Source organism: Choloepus didactylus, chromosome 20 (genome assembly GCF_015220235.1).
Source record: "Choloepus didactylus isolate mChoDid1 chromosome 20, mChoDid1.pri, whole genome shotgun sequence".
Classification (NCBI taxonomy): Eukaryota; Metazoa; Chordata; class Mammalia; order Pilosa; family Megalonychidae; genus Choloepus; species Choloepus didactylus.
The window spans coordinates 21,650,895-21,670,555 of record NC_051326.1 but is presented as its reverse complement, the minus strand read 5'-3'; the positions used below and the strand labels follow the sequence as shown (position 1 = coordinate 21,670,555).

The following is a 19,661-nucleotide window of genomic DNA, read 5'->3' as shown; positions in this document are numbered from 1 at the left end:
CTTGGCCTCCTGCTTTGTACTTCTAGCGTTATATATTCAAACTTTAGGAACATTACAAAATGCTTGTGTTTGGGAAAGAAATTTCCAAAGTCACAAGTGGAGTGGAGAAGTGGCCAGGATTGCAGGAACCCTGATTGTTAGCCTTAAGAAATGGCTGAATCAATGAACTGGCTTACTTTCATACTGGTGGAGAGAAGTGAAGAAAAGCCGATGCTCATCAGCAATGCCTGATAACCACACAATTGGCTTTTCTGACTTGTCACTTTAAGAAGTATAGTTTTCACATAACCAGGAACAAAATTGAGACTACTAGGTTCAGAGCTCATTTCACTACAAAATTCCTCTCCTGTCCTCTGATCTGAGATGGCATTTACCAGACTATTCAATATCAGATTACTTAATTATTTTTCAGCTTCTCCCAGACAGAGAAGAGCACAATTTAAGGACATGAACAATAATGCATCCCTAAGTAACATGAGACCGACTGGAGACCTTGGCAGCTCAAATGCAGGCCCAGCCCTTAGAAATACTGAGGGTGCAGTGGTACATTTTTCCTAGTTATTCTTTCTATTAAACACTACAAATTAGGAACTAATCACATGAACAAGATCCAAAACCCTTGGCAGCCTAACTTCAGCAGAAAGCTTTCTCTCCTCCTTTTCAGGGAGTCTCCACTGCATTTTCCCACTAGCTAACCAGATACACCCTAAGACCAAAGCCTTAAAAAAAATTAGGTTTATGTCATCTATCACCTTCAATTTCTCATGTGGACTCCATCCTGTAACAATTCTCTCTTCTCTTCCTGCTTCAATGTAATCTCTACAAAACTGTCAAATCTACACCTCTATTTCTGACTTACATTCCATTTCCAGTTACTTGCCAGTCAACTCCACATGCAAGTCCAAGGAGCCACACCATTCAGCAGGAATAGAAGGCAGTACACCTCCCCCCAGGCCCAATTTGTTTCCACTCCCTCTTGCCTCCCTCCTGTGTCACTCCCAATCCTGGCTGTGCTCTCACTTTCCTTCTAGTCACCCAATCTTTCAGGCTTCCCATTCGTCATCAATCCTATCAGTCCTCCCGCTGAAACGGTACTCTCCCACAGCTACTGCTTGTTTCATGCCACTACCTTCCTTCGCTTCCTTATGCTCCTGCCTATACTAATGTAACACCTATCAAATGGGTTCCCTCTTTCCTCCCTCCAAACCATCCCTACACATGCTGCCAGTTGATCATTTCACTTCCCTGCTCAAAAACCTTCCATGGTTTCCCAACTCCTAAAGAAATGTTCAGCTTTATAATCCTCATTCCTTCCATGCTCTCAAGGATTTTTGCTCCACTGACCTACGTGCTGTCCCTAAACGAGCACTGTGCTTTTCTCATCGTTATCCACTGCACTTCAAGAAAGCTCTATTTTTTCACCTATCAAGATCCAGTTCAAATGTCAAATCTTATATGAAATGTTACCCACCCACTTTCTGCAGACAGAATTTATCTCTGCCTGTGTATGTTAACTGGCATCACATTCTGAATTAGTTATATATGCATATATTTGTCTTTCCTACTAGACTACAAATACCTGAGGGGCAGGAACCAGAACTTACTTGAATTTGCATTCCCACACAGTCCAACAGGAATGCCTCGCACTTACCAGGCAGTCAATGATGGCTAAACTTAATTTATCAGCTCTCAGTACTTTTCTTCATCAAGGACTCCATATGTAAACATAGACCTGAACTGATAAAACCTGAAACTACTTCTTATTAACGCTCCTGCACAATTCACATTCTCCTCTCCTTTAGTTAACCCTTTAACCTACTAAAGCTTATGGTAAAATCACCCTTCTCACTGGGGTAGGGAGGACATACATGATTAACATTACCTCTTTCACTACAACCATGTAAAGTAGATATTTTATTCACTTTCTATGGATGAGGAAACTGAGATTCAAAAGACTGGTAACTTAGGTAAAGCTTGAGAGCTGGTAAGTAAAGCACTGGTATTCAAACTAACTCAGTTAAAAGTTTACTCCCAGGAATTCTTCTCCAAATAACACCATCACTACTGTACAGAGCGCAAATGTGAAGCAAAAACATTAAGAGAACAAAAACATTAAGCCTGTAAATAATATGCTGCCTGTGCTGCACGCAAAGATCTCCAGTGACTCGGCATCAACAGAACCTGCTCTGTGAGTTTGTCTTCCAGGAGGTCGTATCGAAAACACACAAATCCACCCATATCCTCTCTGTGCTTCCCCCTCCCTCCTTGGCAGGTAGAAAAATATTTTCTCCTGGTTCCTTTATGTAAAAAGGAGGAACTTATCATGGGAAACTAGCTGTTAAGTCAGGGTTACTCAAGATTGCTAAAAGCACAGGTTATATGTACTGCATAGATATCCAGTTTTAATCCTTATGAACATTATCAAAATGTGAAAATGGCTGATAAAATGTCAAAAGAAAAAGTAAGCACAATATTATATATCTATGCTATTAAGGCAACCAAAAAATGGGAATGCATAGTGCCAAAAGACTGAAAGGTAATACACAAAAAAATTTAAAGGAGCCACAAGCTATGGGTTCATGAATGAATGCTTAAAAATTTTCTAATATTATATTAATTGTCTGGCTATCTATTGCTACCTAACACAACACCCCATAACTCAGTGGCTTAAAACACCATCACCATTTATTTAGCTTATCAGTCTTCCAACTGCACAGGATTTGGCATTAGCTGGTTGCTCAAATGCTGGGACTGGGATCCCCTGCAGGCCTGCTCACTCACTCAGCAATGTGTGTTGGTTGATGCTGGCTCACACATCGGTCGTGTGTCACTCACTTGTCAATGGTTTGTCAGTCAGAGCCTTAGCTGGGGCTGTCAGCTGGCACACCTACATGACAACTCACAACACAGGGATGAGTCTCAGGGACCAGCATCTTAGGAGAGAAAGAGCCCCATCAAAGATATATTGCCTTTTGTAACTTAATCTCAGATGTCACAAAGTGACATTTCTACCACATTCTATTTGTTAGAAGGGAGTCACTAAGGCAGGGCCACATTCAAAAGGAGGGGAACTGGATTTCACTTTTTGGTGGCAGATGGCAGAATCATCAGGGGAGATTTTAAAAAAATTAAATCAGAATCTCTGGGGAAATTCTTGAGCCCCAAAATATGTATTTTTAAAATGCTTCCCCAGGTGATTCTCATGTCTAGTCAGGGCTGAGAACTACTATATTAAGATGATCTTTGAGAGCACCCTTCCAGCTCTAATATATGTACAAATATAAATAAATATGCCACCCAAATTTAGGAACAGGAAGAGTATGAAGAGGCTAAAAAAGGGGGCAAAATAAAGGTCTCTCCTCTATTTAAAAAAGGGATACACAAAACATCTAAAGTTTAAGTGTATTTTAGATGACTAGATGAAAACACAGATATATACTTTCCTAGATCTGAAATCAGTTTGGCTGAATCCAGCTTATACCTAATATTGCCACTGATAAAAACAGCATTCAGTTCTTACTGTCCATTACTATTAACTCTGAGCAATAACAGAGGGTAAGAAAAGACTGACACTTCCAAAACTACTCCATGCCCTGGCTGGTATATACCAGTCCTTTCTAGCCCACCCTTTAATCTAAATTAAGTTATAATCATCCATGAAGCTCAACAGGACAGGACCAAAAGGGTACCCAGAACCCTTTGAGTGTCTGACACACACATCTATGATGTAAGAGGTATAAATCTAGTTATTGAAATCCTCAATCTTGAGGTCACAAATGTGTGTGTATGTGTGCGTGTGTGACTCTCTGCCACCACCACTTCTAAATCACTGCAATGTGATCTGATGGCTCAAGATTACCTGCTCCATGGACTGGCCCAAGAGAATACATTTAATGAATTTTCCATTGTGTAATTATTTTCTACATTAAAAGTCACAAGAATATACATTTTTAAAATACGGCCACAATAATGATTTATTTGACTATCAACTCTATAGTATTCATTTTGGAGGGACGCTGTCAAAATGGAGTAGAGAAAAATACGTGGATTCTAGGCTTTCTGTCCCACCTAAAGCGATCCAAGCACAAAAAATGTAACTACTACAGAAGACCCCTAGACTGAGAACTCTTATTTCTATGTTTTAAAAATAACAATCTCTATAGGTCCATGAATTAGTCACTTGCTTATGATCTTGAATGAAAGCTAGACATTACTCGCTACAGTCTTCTAAGTTTATCATGTATCCAACTGATTCTATCCTGGTGTGTTTCTCATAGAGACAAAAGGGCATGGGGAAGGGACAAGATCCACAGAGACCCCATGCTCTGCCAAAGATTTTCTTGGCCTCAGATATAGGGAAATTGCATTTGATTAATTAAAACATATACTGTAACGCAGCCAGTCCAAAGACTAGATCAGCACTTCTCAAAGGTTAATGTGCACAAAATCACCTGGGTCTTGCTGAATTGCAGATTCTAATTCAGCAGGTCAGGAGTGGGCCTGAGATCTGCACTTCTAACAAGCTCCAAAGTGATGCTGACACTGCTGGTCTCCAGACGGCACTCTGAGCAGTGAGGACCCATAAGCTGCACTCAAAAGTCATATTCTTATAGGAATATTAAATACCAAAACAAGATGAAACCCAAGATTCAATAATACACATAAAAATATTTCCCACTGTAGTGTAACACATCATCTAGTTCCCTTAACCTGAGTCTCTATTTCTTCATTAAGGAAATGCAGTTATTTACCCTACCCCTCACAGAATTATGAGGAACAAAAGGAAAATACACAAAATTATTTTAGAAACCACAAGATACTGTATGAACAAATAGTACTGTATTGTTTTTACTATTATGAGCACGTTTCTCAAATTAGACATGGTCTCAGTCACGGAAAAGAATCCCTGAAGATTTGGTAACTACTGAATGTCATCCTTCTTCAGAAACAGACAATGCAAATTAATTTACCAAATCTTTGGATAAATATTAAAAGTCTTGTGGCATGTCAACTTTCAGGAAATACCACTTTTCACCCATTTACACTGTGAGTTCTGTTCAGTGATATAATTAGGTAAGTCCCAACATATGTTAGGAAATTTATTATCCTCTCCTCTAAAAGAAAATAGCACAATTCACCAAATCCCTTTTTTTGTTAATTTTTTGTCTGAAATGCAAGGACCCATTTAAGATAAATAACTTATTAGTTGAGGGCATATGTCAGCAGCAGCTCTGTGCTCCAATATCTGTTATATAAGAAGATGTAAAGAATCAGGAAGTAATTTTTTTTTTTCCTTTTTTCAAAAATTCTAAGCCCCACTCTTTGACACAAACAGGCAAGGTGTGGAATTATGGAATAGCTCCCTTTGTTCAGTAAATCAAACAAACAAGTACCTTAGCTCAATAAGAAAGACCGCTAAAGGCTTTCACAATGCACAGTTAGTTGTTCTTTTTACTCAGAATGGCTACTTCCCATTCTCTCAACTTTCTCCATAACCAGTGAAGAGATAATAGTCAGCCAGATAGGAACAACTCATTTTGCTAACAGCACTTCTTCATAGAGGACTATGAAGCAACCATTTGTAACAGTACAACTCACCGCAAAGATTTTTAACAAAGTTTTCATGTAGAGCTTTCGGATACCAAAGGAGACTCCAAAAATGGCTGGGACTATGATGAAAACGAGAAGGAGGGTGAAGAGGACAGTCAGGGAGATGCCCAGAAGGTTGACAATCAGGCTATCAAAAGGCAGCAGCAGGATCATGGTGGAGACTGCAGGCAAGGCCAGGGCCTCCTCCCCAGGAACAAACCACAGCTCTCAAAAGGTCCTCTCTGACAGCAACAGCCTGGGACAGGAAGCAGGTCCCCAAAATATAGCAAGCTCCATTCCAAAGTTCATATCATTTGACTGCCTGAACAGAAAGGTTGGGAGTAAAAAGAGCAGAAAAGGGCTACAGAAGGAGCCCCAAAATGGCTGACTCCCAAGAACCGAGGGCCTTTGGAGATGAATGCAGCAGGGTAAGTCTTCAGTAAAAGCATCTGAGCCCAGGCAGAGTTTCTGTGAAAGTGAGCAGCGAGGGAGGGATCTCTGCTCTGCTATCCTTATACTGCTTCCACAGGTTTTACTTTCTTTCCTGCTCAAGAGCATTTAGCAGATAAATCTGTCCAGCAGATCTGTCATTGCCAGAAGTACCAAGAAGAGTTCGATGTGGTGCCAGAAAAATCCTGATAATTCCTGTAGAGGGGGGTGGCTGCTGGCACTTCACACAGACGGCTACTGAACTTGAATATGTGGAAATTAAATAATTATTTTATGTAAAATTCCTTCATGAACTGAAAACTGTGTTCACTGTAGAGAGTTCACATCTGGCCCCATTCTTCCTCTAGAAAGGCTCCTGGTGCTTTCTGCTTCCAGGACCCTCCTCCTGCAGAGCTACAGTCTTTGCCAGTAGGACACAGAAGCTGGCACAGAATGGCTCATGCTGCCTGCAGTGAGTGTAATTTCAGGCGCACCTGGCATTGGTTTCCTCTGGATATTCTTCTCCCTAAGGCCCCCTCCTCACCGGTGACCTGGGTTCTTGGCAAGAAGTTGCTCACATGCTGCCAAAGCTGGGGGTAGAAACAGAAACACAGTCAGGCAGACAAATCATGAGGAGAAACGTCAATATGCTTTGGAGGGAGAGGGAAAGGCTGTTTTTGGGTAAGCTTAAAGTCACTTCCAGCTTCTCAAGTCATCAAGGTCAAAGAGACGTGGCAGATCAACCGGTGGTAGATACAGATGGGGGAAGAAAACAGAGATGTTTCATGTAATTTTCAACTCCGATGATACAATCTACGGCACACAAACATTTTGAATAGAAAATATATGTTTATAGGATACATTCAAAGGTTAAAAGGATATACTATTTTGAAAAGCCAATCTCCCTCCTATCTGCCCCTCAGCTACCCAGAGTTCTCCACAAATGCAACCATTTCACCAGCTTCATATTCTTCCAAAGATATTCAATGCTTACGCAAGGCAATCATAATTTGTCTTTACTCTGCCCTGCCACCACAAGAATGATCAGAAGAATGTACTACCATCAATGTGTACAGAGCTCCTTCATTCACCCTCTCAAGGTGCAGTTTTCAACTGTATGAATATACCATGACTGGGTTAACTGGTCTAAGGTTAGACATTGATGTTTCCACTTTTTTGTTGTTATAAATAATGCTGCAAATGAATAATCATGTGCATTCATGACTTAGTGCATAAAATGCACATGCAAGTAAATTTTCAGGATAAGTTCCTAAAAATGGAATTGCAGCGGAAAAGGAAATATACATTTTTAATTTTGGAAGACACTGCCACATTTTCTACATACAGATCAAGCCCCTCCAGTCTATCTTCCTACCCTGGCCACTAATTTTTTAATTCCATTATTTTGAATATCTTATAAAAGTATTCCAATTTTATATTACTCATTTCAAATTATAGGTTACCAATGCAAGCCCTGAACTTGGGTGCATCCTATCTAATCTCTCTGGTAAAAACATTTTGGCTCCACACCGGTCACCTTCTGGCTCTGTTCCAATATATTTAGAAGTTCAAGAAATTGAACAAATGAACCCATTACTGACTTCACCTTAAATTTTGTTCAATGCCTTATAGAACTCACAGCCCTTTCACGTTACCTCATATTATTTCCATTTTACAAACCAGGAAGCTGAGAGAGGCACACACCAATCCAGTTATTCTGACTCCTAACCCAGTACTACTCTGATTGCATTACTATATATCTAGTGGTTAAATGCTCAATAAGGACATGATATTTTAGTGGCACTGAATCACAAATAGTAGTTCCTATTTCTGATCCTCCATTTCTTCCACTTTTGTCCACTTGTAATTATTATGTATTATTATTATTATTATTATTATTGCCAACATTTATTGAATGCTTACAATTGTTGGCAGGTAGTGGGGTCAGTATCTTACCCATACTGTCCTCACTTAATTTTCACAACAACTCGATGGTGGAGTTATATCATCATCACCATTTACGAATGAGGAAACTGAGGCTTAGAGGGCCAAGTTACCCCAGGTCACATAGCTGGCAAGTGGCAGTGTTAGGAATTTGAACAAGCGTATCTGTCTCAGAACCTGCGCTCTTTAACCACTACACCTCCTATCTCATACACTACCTTGAAATAAATCAATCAACCCTAATGCCAGACCTGCTCTATGGAACTTGTAATGAGAGGGGGAAAAAAAAGGCAAATCTGGATTCATGTATCAGAATTTGGTGTTCTCAGAATCCAAAGTACAGAACTGCTCTTTCATTTTTATAAACTGGCCAAACATTATAAATGCCATATTCTAACTACATTCCGACACAGGTTCAGGAAATTGAGACTCAATTTAATTTGCTGTTTGATTCATTGTATTCCTCAAGCCTGTCTATTCCCAGCCTATTTTGAGGGCCATACCTTGCCCTCTGCCCCCCCTGGCCAATCTTCCCATAGGAAAGAGGCAGTAAGAGCCCTCTGCCCCATTAGACAGCTGCTGTCACACTGGCCACAGTTACCTCGAGTTCCAAAGACTCAAGGTGACCCAACACCAGCATGACTTTGACTCTGCCTCCGTGCCAGAGTTTAGAGCTCTCTTCTTTGGATCACAATCAATTGAGAATTCCCAGGTTACTGAGGGTTCTTGTCCCCAAAACACAACACATTTAGCAATAAACTCATTTCTTCACCTAGTTCAGGGATTGAATCCAAATCCACTAATGGCTTGTTTATGAGGCCCACAAGCTAGGAATGGTTTTTTCATCTTTAAAGAGAGGAATGAGGAGAGGGAGGAGAAGAGGAGCCAGAGACCATGGCCGGCAGAGCCTACAATCTTTACTATTTGATCCTTTACAGATAGTCTGCTGACCCATGACCAAGCTGATCTTTTCTCCCCTTGGAGGTAGCAAAACTCTCATTTATGAGTGCTAGGCTCCAGAAGAGGAAACAGCAAAGTAGTCAGACAAGTTATCTGGCCAACACTAAACAATTCTTCATATATTCTTAGAAAAACGGAGAAACAGCAAGCAAACTGGGGTTATCAAATAGGCTCTCAAATATCTTGCTGGATTGCTAAAGCAGTTGTCTAAGACAGAGGTAACTGGCACCATAAGATCCCCATAACACAGAGTTTGATCTCTGGAAACACCAGAAAATTGTCCACATCAAAACTCAATCTTGTCCTTTCTGGTCGCATTCAAACCACAATTTCTAAAAAAACTGCTTGCTTAGGAAAGGCTATCATTCTGCCTCAGGTAAATATACGCATGATGCCTTAAGCCTGAGGTGGGGAAGCTATCAGCTCACAGGAATATTTATTCATCCTCTTAATTTCCACACCCTGATTTCAACTAAACTCATGAGAATCATTTAGACCAAAGCTCCCCTAATAACCAAAATGGTTCAGAGAAAATGTAAGAAACAACTGGTGCTGAGCCTCTTAGGGAGGAAGATGGCTTCATCCTAGGAAGGCAACAGTGCTCACTGCCAAGCTAAATCCTCAACCCGCTGAATGGCAAATCTGGACTTTATGCCCCCAAATAACCTAGTTTCCAGGCTCCTAGTTTTAGAATTCATTAGTTCACTCATGCAACAAGTATTTATTGGACACGTACCATTATGCCAGACATTATGCTAGACGGTAGCTGTTTAGCAGTGAACAAATATGCATAGAAAAATATTAAGCAACTAAGCAAATACAAAAGTCGCAATTCCTAGCTTTAATGACTGTTAAAAGGGAAAGAACCAAGTGCTGGAAGAGAAGATAACGGGGAACTTAATATAAATCAGAGCACTTAAATCAATTCTGACCCAATCACAAGGTATTTGTAAGATTCTTGTGACTCTTAAATGCAGAATCAGTTAACTTTCTGTGATGCACCCTAATTTAGGACACCATGATTGCTCGAATATGTTCCAGGATGTTGTGTACCAACTCAAAAGGAAAGATAATGCCATTTTATTAAAAATAAATGCTTATTCTTACAAGGGGTGACAGTGTGATTGTGAAAGCCTTGTGGATCACACTCCTTTTATCCAGTGAATGGATGGATGAGTAGAAAAATGGGGACAAAAATCTAAATGAAAAATAGGGTGGAGGGGGGTGATTAGGGTGTTCTTTTTTACTTTTTTTTTTTTAATTCTTATTTTCATTTTTTCTGGTATAAGGAAAACATTCAAAAAATAGACTGGGGTGATGATGGTACTGTGAAAAATTGATTGTACACTTTGGGTGATTGTATGGTATGTGAATATATCTCAATAAAATTGAATTAAAAAAAAACTTAAAAAAAAAAAGACAAATGCTTATTAATCAGACCACACACGGATAATGCACTTAAAGTCCACACAGCACAATGTCTATCATTTAACTAGATTTCAATAATCCTATACATTATCATTTCATATGGTCAAAAAAAACCCAGAGCCTTGTCTTTAGTTCTAGGTACCAATGTTTAAGAGGGCTATACTGTTTTTCTTATTCTTTTGTTTTGGCTTTGTTTGAAATGGTTTTTTTTTTTATTGTTTTTTAATTTTTTGATAAAGTTACAAAAATGGTATACATTAAAAACTTTAGATAAACATCAAAATATTGAGAGAGATTATTTTAAGTGATTGGACATCAGAGATTTCTGTTACTTTTAAATTTTGTTCCCTTTCTCCCCATTTTTAAAAAACTCCAGCATTGAAAACACTTTTATTTTTTAATTAGAAGAAAAGTCATTAAAAATAACATTTCCTTGACATTCTAAAAATAAAATAAAATAAAATACTGCATCAAAAAAAAAAAAAGGGCTATATATAGAGGGAGGCATTTCAAAGTGTGAAACAAAACCCACAAGCCAAAAAATGCAATGTGCCTAGCATGTAGTAAATGCTCAATAAAAAAGGTTAGCTATAAAAAAGAGAGACTCAAAACTACAGTGAAATGGCACAAATTTTTTTGATAAACACTGTGTTGGTAAGAACAAGAAAATGATCTCAAATACTGCTAGTTGGAGTATAAAATGGTACAACCTCTACGGAGAACTATTTAGCGTCAGCCATCAAAATTTTAAATGCATGTAACTTTAGATCTAGCAATTCCACTTCTAGGAATTTATCCTGAAGATGGATTAGAGCAGTGGTTCTCAACCAGGAAAGATTTTTGACTCCCCTGGGGGACATCCGGTAATGTATGCAGACATTCCCGGTTGTCACAACTGGAGGTGGGAGTGCCACTGGCATCTAGTGCACAGAAGCTGTGGTTTGCATGTATTATATCCCCCAAAACGCCATTATCTTTGATGTAATCTTGTGTGAGCAGAGTATCAGTATTGATTAGATTGTAATTCTTTGAGTGTTTCCATGAAGATGCACCCCACACAACTGTGGGTGATGACTCTGATTAGAAAGTTTCCATGGAGGTGTGGCCCCGCCCATTCAAGCATGGGCCTTGGTTAGTTTACTAGAGCACTATATAAGCTCAGACAGAAGGAGCAAGCTTGCTACAGCCAAGAGAGACATTTTGAAGAACCCACGTGAGTTGAGAGGAGCTGAGAGGAGCTGCAGATGAGAGACAGATGAAGACAGCTGTTGAAAGCAGACTCTTGCTCAGAGAAGCTAAGAGAGGACAAACACCCCAAGAGCAACTGAGAGTGACATTTTGAAGAGGAGCTGCAGCCTAGAGAGGAACGTCCTGGGAGAAAACCATTTTGAAACCAGAACTTGGAGCAGATGCCAGCCACGTGCCCTCCCAGCTAACAGTGGTTTTCCAGATGCTATTGGCCATCCTCCAGTGAAGGTACCTGATTGTTGATGTGTTACCTTGGACACTTTATGGCCTTAAGACTGTAACTTTGTAACCAAATAAATCCCCTTTATAAAAGCCAATCCATTTCTGGTATTTTGCATCCCAGCAGCACTGGCAAACTAGAACAGAGGCCATGGATGCTGTTAAACATCCTACAATGCACAGGAACAAAGAAACACCCAGCAGAAAATGTCAACAGTGTTGAGGCTGAGAATCTCTAAACTAAAGCATGTGCAAAATGATGTATAATATATAGCTTTTCATGAAGATGGCACCGAAAGTGAAAAAGGAAGCTCCTGTCTCCCCTAATGCGGAAGCCAAAGCAAAAGATTTTGAAAGGCAAGACAGTACTGAAAGGCGTCCACAACCACACACCCAAAAAGAAGATCCACATGTCACCCACCTTCCAGTGGCCCAAGGCACTGCTTCTCAGAAGACAGCCCAAATATCCTCGGAAGAGTGCTCCCAGGAGCAAAAAGCTTGACCACGAGGCTATCACGTTCCCCCTGACCACTGAGTCAGCCACAAAGAAGATCAAAGACAACAACACACTTGTGTTCACTGTGGATGTCAAGGCCAACATGCACCAGATCAAAGAGGCCGTGATGCAGCTCTATAACACTGATGTGGCCTAGGCCAACACTCTGATCAGGCCTGATGGAGAGAAGAAGACATATGTTCAACTGGCTCCTAGCTATGAGGCTTTGGATGTTGCCAAAGAAACTGGGATCATCTGAACTGAGTCCAGTTGGCTGATTCTATATGTAACATTACTAACTGCAGCACTGGTTGTAATACCAAAAGAAATATCAATGCCCATCAAAACAAGATACAATGGAATATTATTTATCTGTTAAAAAGAATGAGACATCACATACACACTGATAAACAACCTCCCAGTTAGGAGAACAAGGTCCACAATAAATACAAATCATGAGGAAGAGAGGAAAAGGGAAAAACAGACACAACAGTTTAAATGTATTTGCAAAGAACATCTCCGGAAAGATACACAAGACACTGGCTACAGTAGCTGGCTCTAGGAGTAGAAGGGAGACTTCACTGAACCATTTCAGTATCTTTACAACTGCACTTACCACTTTTAACGGGTAATAGTCCCATGGCTCAAAAATCAAAAGAAACACACTAGGAGTTGAATCCTGACTTCCTAACTAGCGGTGAGTGTGATGTGGGGTAAATTAATCTGTTTAAGTTTTTGTTCAACAATACTTACTAAAAAGACTGTTCAGAGGGTTATAAGAGATATAAATGTAAAGCACTTTTCACAGAGCCTTGAACACAGTAAGGCTCAAAATACATTCACTATTATTACTATTACTATTCTAAGGTCCTGTTACTAGGAAGGAGAGGTATTTGAAGGTATGTCCCCAAAAAGACACATTAATGAGAAATCTGTTTTCAACTACCACTCCAAGCAAGATATGAATCTTCCTGCTTGAAGGTGTTTACATTCCATTCAAATGGTCAAAGCATGCATATCCCATCCAGAAACTGCATAAGGCCTGTCACAGAGGCAAAACACAGCCACAGCCAGTGTCTGCAGAGCAGACTGAAGGCAAATAAGACCTCTGCAGGGTGGCAGATGCATTAAGGTGGTTAGACTAGATGACTTTTAAAAGTCCTTCCCACACCAAGATTTTAAGCTATGGATCTTTATTTAAAATTGTAGAATGTCAGAAAAGCAGGAAAGCATGATGAAATCAGATAAGCTACATTTAAAACCAGCCTCCAGTATTTTCTAGCTGTGTGACCTCAGGAAAATGAATTAACTTTTCTGTGCTTCGGTGTTTCATCTGTAAAATGGGAATAATATGTACCCTTTAGGATTGTTGTGAAGACTAAATGTGATAATGTATATCAAGCTATCAGTGTAGTGACTGATACAAAATAAGTGCTCAATAAATGGAAGCTACTACTATTAATCAACACTATAAAGCTGTAGGCAATAATAAAATGACGACCAATTACAACTTTATTAGCTGATCCGTGAGAATTCCAGTCCAACTTCTTCACTTTATGGCTCAGAAAATTGATCCTTGGAAGGGTTAAATGACTGGGACAAATTACAAAACTGGCTAGTAACAGAGGTAGAACTAGAACCCAGACCTGGACCCAGTCTAGTGGTCTTGTTGTTACCGAGGCTGATGCTTCATTTGCTTTGGGCTGAGCTGTATGTACTTCAGAGAAATTCATCCATTCTTCCTGGTTTTCTCTCTCAGGACACAGATCCACTGGATGCCCCAATTCTAATGTGATGGCAAACACACACATAAACACGTGTGAAAAGGAATGTGTGCCAGGCTGAATTTAATGCCAAGTATATACCAGAAGTAGTGCAGCATTATGAAATCTGCTTGACTCAACTCACTAGGGAGAAGACAGTAATAATTGTCAATTGAGGGTCCTGGTCTTGCCTAAAGTTATTCTGACCTCAAGAACTTTCCCCTTGCCTAGAAAGGGCTAACTTGAGTTGGGAACTGGGTAATAATTAACACGGCAGCAAATTTACCCCAAAGCAAAGTCTCTTGAAATTAGCAAATCAAAAAGGACATTCTGATACTCTGGAGCCATTAAATAATTTATGAAAGGACAATCTGCCAGGGATCTGAGACCCAAGACATATCTTTACCCAACCTGAACACTGCCCTGATAGTTCAGTTTCAAAATCGGTACTTTCACATTTGAGTCTTATATATGAGACCTTTTTCTTTCTTTCTTTTTTAACGTTTTTGTCTGTCTTATTTCACTCAGGGTAATTACTTTGAAATGTATTTATATTGTTGCATGTATTGACAGTTCATTCCCTTGTATTGTGGAGCAGCAGTCACATTGTATGGATATACAATATTTATTTATCCGTTCACCTACTGATGGACATTTGGGTTGTTTCCAGTTTTGGAGTATTACCAATAAAGCTGCTATGAACATTTATCTACAAGTCTTTGTGTGGACATATGCTTTCATTTCTCTTGGGTAAATACTAGTAGTGGAATGACTGGGTCAAGGCGGGCATACGTTTGGATTTTTTAAAAACTGACAAACTTTTCTAAAGCGGTTTATCATTTTGCATTCCCACCAGCAGAATATGAAAGTTCCGCTTGCTCTACATCCTTACCAACACTTGGTATGGTCAGTCATTTTAATTTTAGACATTCTAATAGATGTGTAATGGTATCTTACAGTTTTATTTGCATTTCCCTATGGCAAATGATATTGAGCATCTTTTTATGTACTTATCTGCAACCCACATTATCCTCTTTGGTGAAGTGTCTCTTCAAATCTTTTGCCCATTTAAAAAAAAATTGGGTTGTTTGTTTTACTACTGAGTTTTGTTACTGATCATTTTTTAAAAGTCAAGCTGTTTTTGCCCAATGCCAAAGCAGTCTTATTTAAAATCAGCATTTCACCAAAAAGGCACAGGATACTTAATAAATCGACCCAACAAAACTCATGAACCATCAGACTTCTTTGTTCAACTCTGTACAAATGCAAAATAATCTTAATTGTGCAAAGAAAATCACTAAAACATGAAACAGCAAACCAATGACCACAATCACAGACTCCATTTGACCTGAGAAGTTAATATTATCAAGCAAAAGAAAGTGCTTCTTATCTTTATGTTCAAGTGACAGTGATTCTGCCCATTTGGTCACCTGAAAGTGTGCTGTCCAATACAGTAGCCACTAACCACAAAAGACTCTTGAGCACTTGAAATGTAGTTAGTCCAAATCAAGACGTGCTGTAAACACAAAATACATACCAGACTTCAATGACTTAGTATGAAAAAATAAGTATAAAATATCTCAGTATAATTTTTATATTGATTACATGTTGAAGTGATCTCTGGAAAACCTGGGTTAAATTATATTGTTAAAATTATTTTATAGCCGAATCTTTTTACTTTTTTTTTTTTAAGTGGCTACTACAATATTTAAAATACCTATGTGGCCCATAATTTACTAGACAGCATTGATCTAACACTTTTAAAGCAAACGTTGAAAATAACAGATCTCCAATTGGATACATATAAAATTCTGTTCCCTCCCTATTTCTCTGAGGTGTAAAGATAACAGTATAATGGGAAGGGTTTACAACTGGAACTCAAGCGTCCTCTTAGGTTCCTGGCACTGTTTTGTTACTATCTGGTCCAAGTCCATCTATAAGTCAAACGGCTTCCCTGAATTTAAGTATCTTCACCAATAAAATAAGTTTTAATTCAAAGTGCCAACTACTTACAAAGTATTATTCTAATATTGCAGACTTTGAGCTTGTAGTTTAAAAGGAAGCACAAACCAGACATATTAACAACTATTAAATGAGGTAAAGTAGAAGCAAGAGTACCCTAAGGAAGGAGACAAGCCTCTGTGTTTGCGTGGCATGTGCATATGTATCTGTTTTAAAGGAGAAAGACTATCTTAAAGGAATTAGGGAAAATTCCAAACACCTATAATGTTCTCTCTAATTCCAAAATTCTCTTCTCTTAAAATGTATTAATCATGCTATGGTAAGCATTATTATGTAGCTTAGTGATACACAGAACTGATCATGTACAGTCAAGTTCTGCCCTGGGGTATAATGATACTGTAAGAAGTAAATAACAAGCCATGATGCGGTTCCATTTTACTTGAAGGAACAACTCAGCAGTGCAGTTCAAGCTTAACCAGGACCAAATAATCTCCAGCTTCTATCCCCAGAAAGCAAGAGATTTCAAAAAAGGTAACCTTTTGTGATATGCACACGGATAAGCAAAGTGGTTTAACCTTTGGCAAAAACCAGTTAGCATGCTAGGCCAGAATCCTGACAGACTAGCTACAGCACTCTCTCTGACACCACAACACAAAAACCACCCAATCTCCCCCTCCCCTCTCTAAAACACACCATATCTTCAGGGGTAATGATTTATCCAGAAACTCAGATGCTGTTATTTCAGGTACTTTTATTTTATGACAACTACTTTATTTAAGTCACAAACTCACAAAATAAAAGTCCACCCTGAGAGCAAATGTATAAACAAGTCACACCATAATAAATAACTTGTACTTACACACAAACTGGAAGATCTCTAGATATAAAGGATTTCCACATTCATAGCATTCCTTGAAAAGAGGTAAACATCTCCATTTTAGGGGTAAGAAAACTGAGGCACAAATACAAGCACTGAATTCACCTTTCTTTCTTGAGATAAAAGAAACTGTATAGCAGTGTGCTAGGAAAGACAAATAGAGATTTTGTAAAAGAGCCTAACCCATTGTCCATCCACCCCAGGATTCTTATCTGTTAATGGCATGAAAGGAAGTTTTATGGAAGTGTGCTTTTCTCTTTGCTATCAAAAGGAAAAATGCCACGGGTGAGTGCACTCCAATCACTCCAGTTACCTTTAGTTACTCTTATTAAATAGCTCTGGACATTATCTAAATGTTTTTTTAAAGAAAACTGTTACTCTCAGTCTAATATATGGCTCTTAAGATCATAATTTTCCCACGTTTCCTAAGAGCCATGATTAGACCTCCCCATTTGTCCCAAATCTATTTCAAGAAATACTTTAAAACATATCCTCCAGTTTTATCAATCCAGAATTTGGTGGAAAAGCTCATGATTACCCATCCAAACCCTTCATTATTCTAAATGTTTTCAGTCATGGCCCTTCTCCTTCCTGAAGCAAACCTAAAGGCAAGCAGTATGGTATAGTGGAAAGAAGGGGACAAACTGGGTGAGAAGTTGGGAGACGAAGCTTCCAGCCTCGGTTCTGCCTCTTAATACCTGTGGATTCACTGACCCTCTGTGGACCTTGAAGGCTCATCAAAAATGAAAAAGGTGGAGAAGATGAACTGGAAGTTCTCATCCACATCTAAAATACTCTTTGTTTTGACCTGTGCTCCAGCAGCTTGATCATTTTAGATACCCTTTTCTGGTCCTTCTCCAACTCTATTATGTGTTTCTTAGTTGAAACACCAATAACAGCAGACTGTTTACGATTTTATACAATATTAAAATTTTTATTTTCAATCTCAAGCTACTTCTGACAAGTAAGAGCTGACTTTCACCAGAAGCATCAAGGATTTATCCCTGAGATACAAGGGGGAAAACGGATAGGAATGGATGGAGAATGGATAGGAAATTAATGGGAATGGATGGTCATAGGTGATGTTGCTGAGGCTAGATGATGGGTAAATGCTGATTCACTGTTCTTTTGTATGTGTGATTCTCCATAAAAAAAAACTTTTTTTTAAATCACTATCAAAGAAATAAGAGTATTAGATTGGCATTACTTCAGGACTCTCTTCTACACAGCCTTTTGCATAAGGATAACTGCTTTTCACACTATTTCCCTAGGGTTGAGACAAACTAAGCAGAGGTATTCGTAGTTCAGCCAAAATTAAGGAAAATAAACCAGAAAGGAAATTCTTAAACTAGCTTCAAGAACGTTATCAACAAGAAGACCCAAAGCACAGAGGGCACAAGCAGTGAGAGACACTGATATCTAGACAGTCCGGAACCTATTTCCATAAAGCTACACTGTACGTTTCATACAGTGTTATTTTTCGTAACTTTCACACTGCAAAAAACACTATGTGAAATGGAAAGTGACGAAATAAAATCCTAGGGCAGGAGGATGCCTCGAAGGCCGTGAAATAAAACGGAAAGGAAAGAATTTCGGGGGATTAAGAAATCTGAACGTTAAGTAAAGACATCACGAAAAAGGGGGGAACACTGCTTTGGAGAACGAGAGTGGAAAAAACATACACCCCAGGGGAGCAGCAGCACATCGATAAAGAAATGACAGATGAAGGAGCTTCCTCGTGATCGCTAGTACCCCTGCCAGCCCCCACAATCCCCATTCCTTGGTACTATGGGAGGGCGGGCTGCGGAGCCCCGTGGATTGGGGGGTGGGGAGTGAGGTGATGGACACAGAAGAGCCCATCTCGAAGAGGAGGTCGAGCAGGGAAGCGAATGGCAGGGAGACAGCTCCGCACCGGACTCCGGCAGTGAAGCACTGGGAGCCGGTGGGACAGAGAGGACCAGGCGCCGGGGCGCCCCGCTCTGCGCGGGGAAGGGAGCGGCGCGGACGGTTCCACCGCCGGGGAGGGGGACGCAACATTCCCGTCCGGAAACCCCAGGAAACGGCAATGGTGTCTTCTGACGCTGGAGCGGCGTCGGGAGGGTATTCCCGGAACACAACCCCATTGCTGAGCGCCTAGCCCCGAACCCCAGGCTCCGTTTTCAGCCCCCGAGGCCAGTGACATCTGGGAAGGGGCCGCGTCAGCCTTACTCACCCACCGTGAGGCGCCGAGGCTCCAAATCCCTCCGTTGACGGCACCTCCCGCCCTCTCTGGCCGCCGCCGGCCGAGGCGTGCGTAAGGACGTGCGCGCGCGCGCCCTTTGTCTACGCCGCCTTAACGTGACCCCTCGCGTCCCATCCCCACCCCTTCCGCCGGCTAATCTCCCCGCCCGCACCCTCGCGTCGGGAGCGCGCCGGGCCGGGCGGGGCGGTGGGGGCGGTGGAGGGGCGGAGCAGGGGGCTGGGGCGGAGCAGGGGGCTGGGACGTTGGCTCCTCGTCAGCTGCCGCCGCGGTGGGGGCGTCCGGGACAGCCGGAATAATCGCCCACCTGGCTGGCGAAAGGCCTCTCCCCGGGACAGGACAGATGCTGGAGAGACCGGTCCCGGGTGTCCTGGGCTGAGGCAGCATCCTGCCCTTGGTGCCTGCTCCTCGCCGTCGCGTGCCCCCGGGAATCCTCGTCTGATAAGGGGATCCGTTCCTAAAGAGGGATCTCCCCTTTTCTGAGACATGCCAGGGACCAGATACCGG

General features: G+C 40.6%; 2 protein-coding genes across 5 annotated transcripts in view; one reads left to right on the top strand and one right to left on the bottom strand.

Moving 5' to 3' along the window:
- The window catches only part of GPAT4 (glycerol-3-phosphate acyltransferase 4), a 36,194-nt gene extending 16,977 nt beyond the window's left edge, over positions 1 to 19,217 (bottom strand). Inside the window, exons 1-4 of one of the 4 annotated variants that reach the window (XM_037812885.1) lie at positions 19,128 to 19,142; positions 16,898 to 16,949; positions 15,507 to 15,592; positions 5,599 to 6,608 (exon numbers count right to left, since the gene is read on the bottom strand). In XM_037812885.1, the coding sequence (XP_037668813.1) occupies positions 5,599 to 5,763 (165 nt within the window). In that variant the 5' untranslated portion in view covers positions 5,764 to 6,608; positions 15,507 to 15,592; positions 16,898 to 16,949; positions 19,128 to 19,142. Of the gene's footprint in view, positions 1 to 5,598; positions 6,609 to 15,506; positions 15,593 to 16,897; positions 16,950 to 19,127 lie in introns of those variants that run through there. The other 3 variants (XM_037812884.1, XM_037812886.1, XM_037812887.1) reach the window with 3 other exon arrangements.
- LOC119516427 (60S ribosomal protein L23a-like) lies at positions 12,144 to 12,470 on the top strand. The gene has a single exon (XM_037812775.1). It carries the CDS (start codon positions 12,144 to 12,146, stop codon positions 12,468 to 12,470), a length of 327 nt encoding a protein of 108 aa, XP_037668703.1.
- Positions 19,218 to 19,661: the final 444 nt, after the last annotated feature.

Bases quoted from the DNA above. Each gene is read 5' to 3' on its own strand.
- LOC119516427 (XM_037812775.1), top strand. From the start codon at position 12,144: ATGCGGAAGCCAAAGCAAAAGATTTTGAAAGGCAAGACAGTACTGAAA.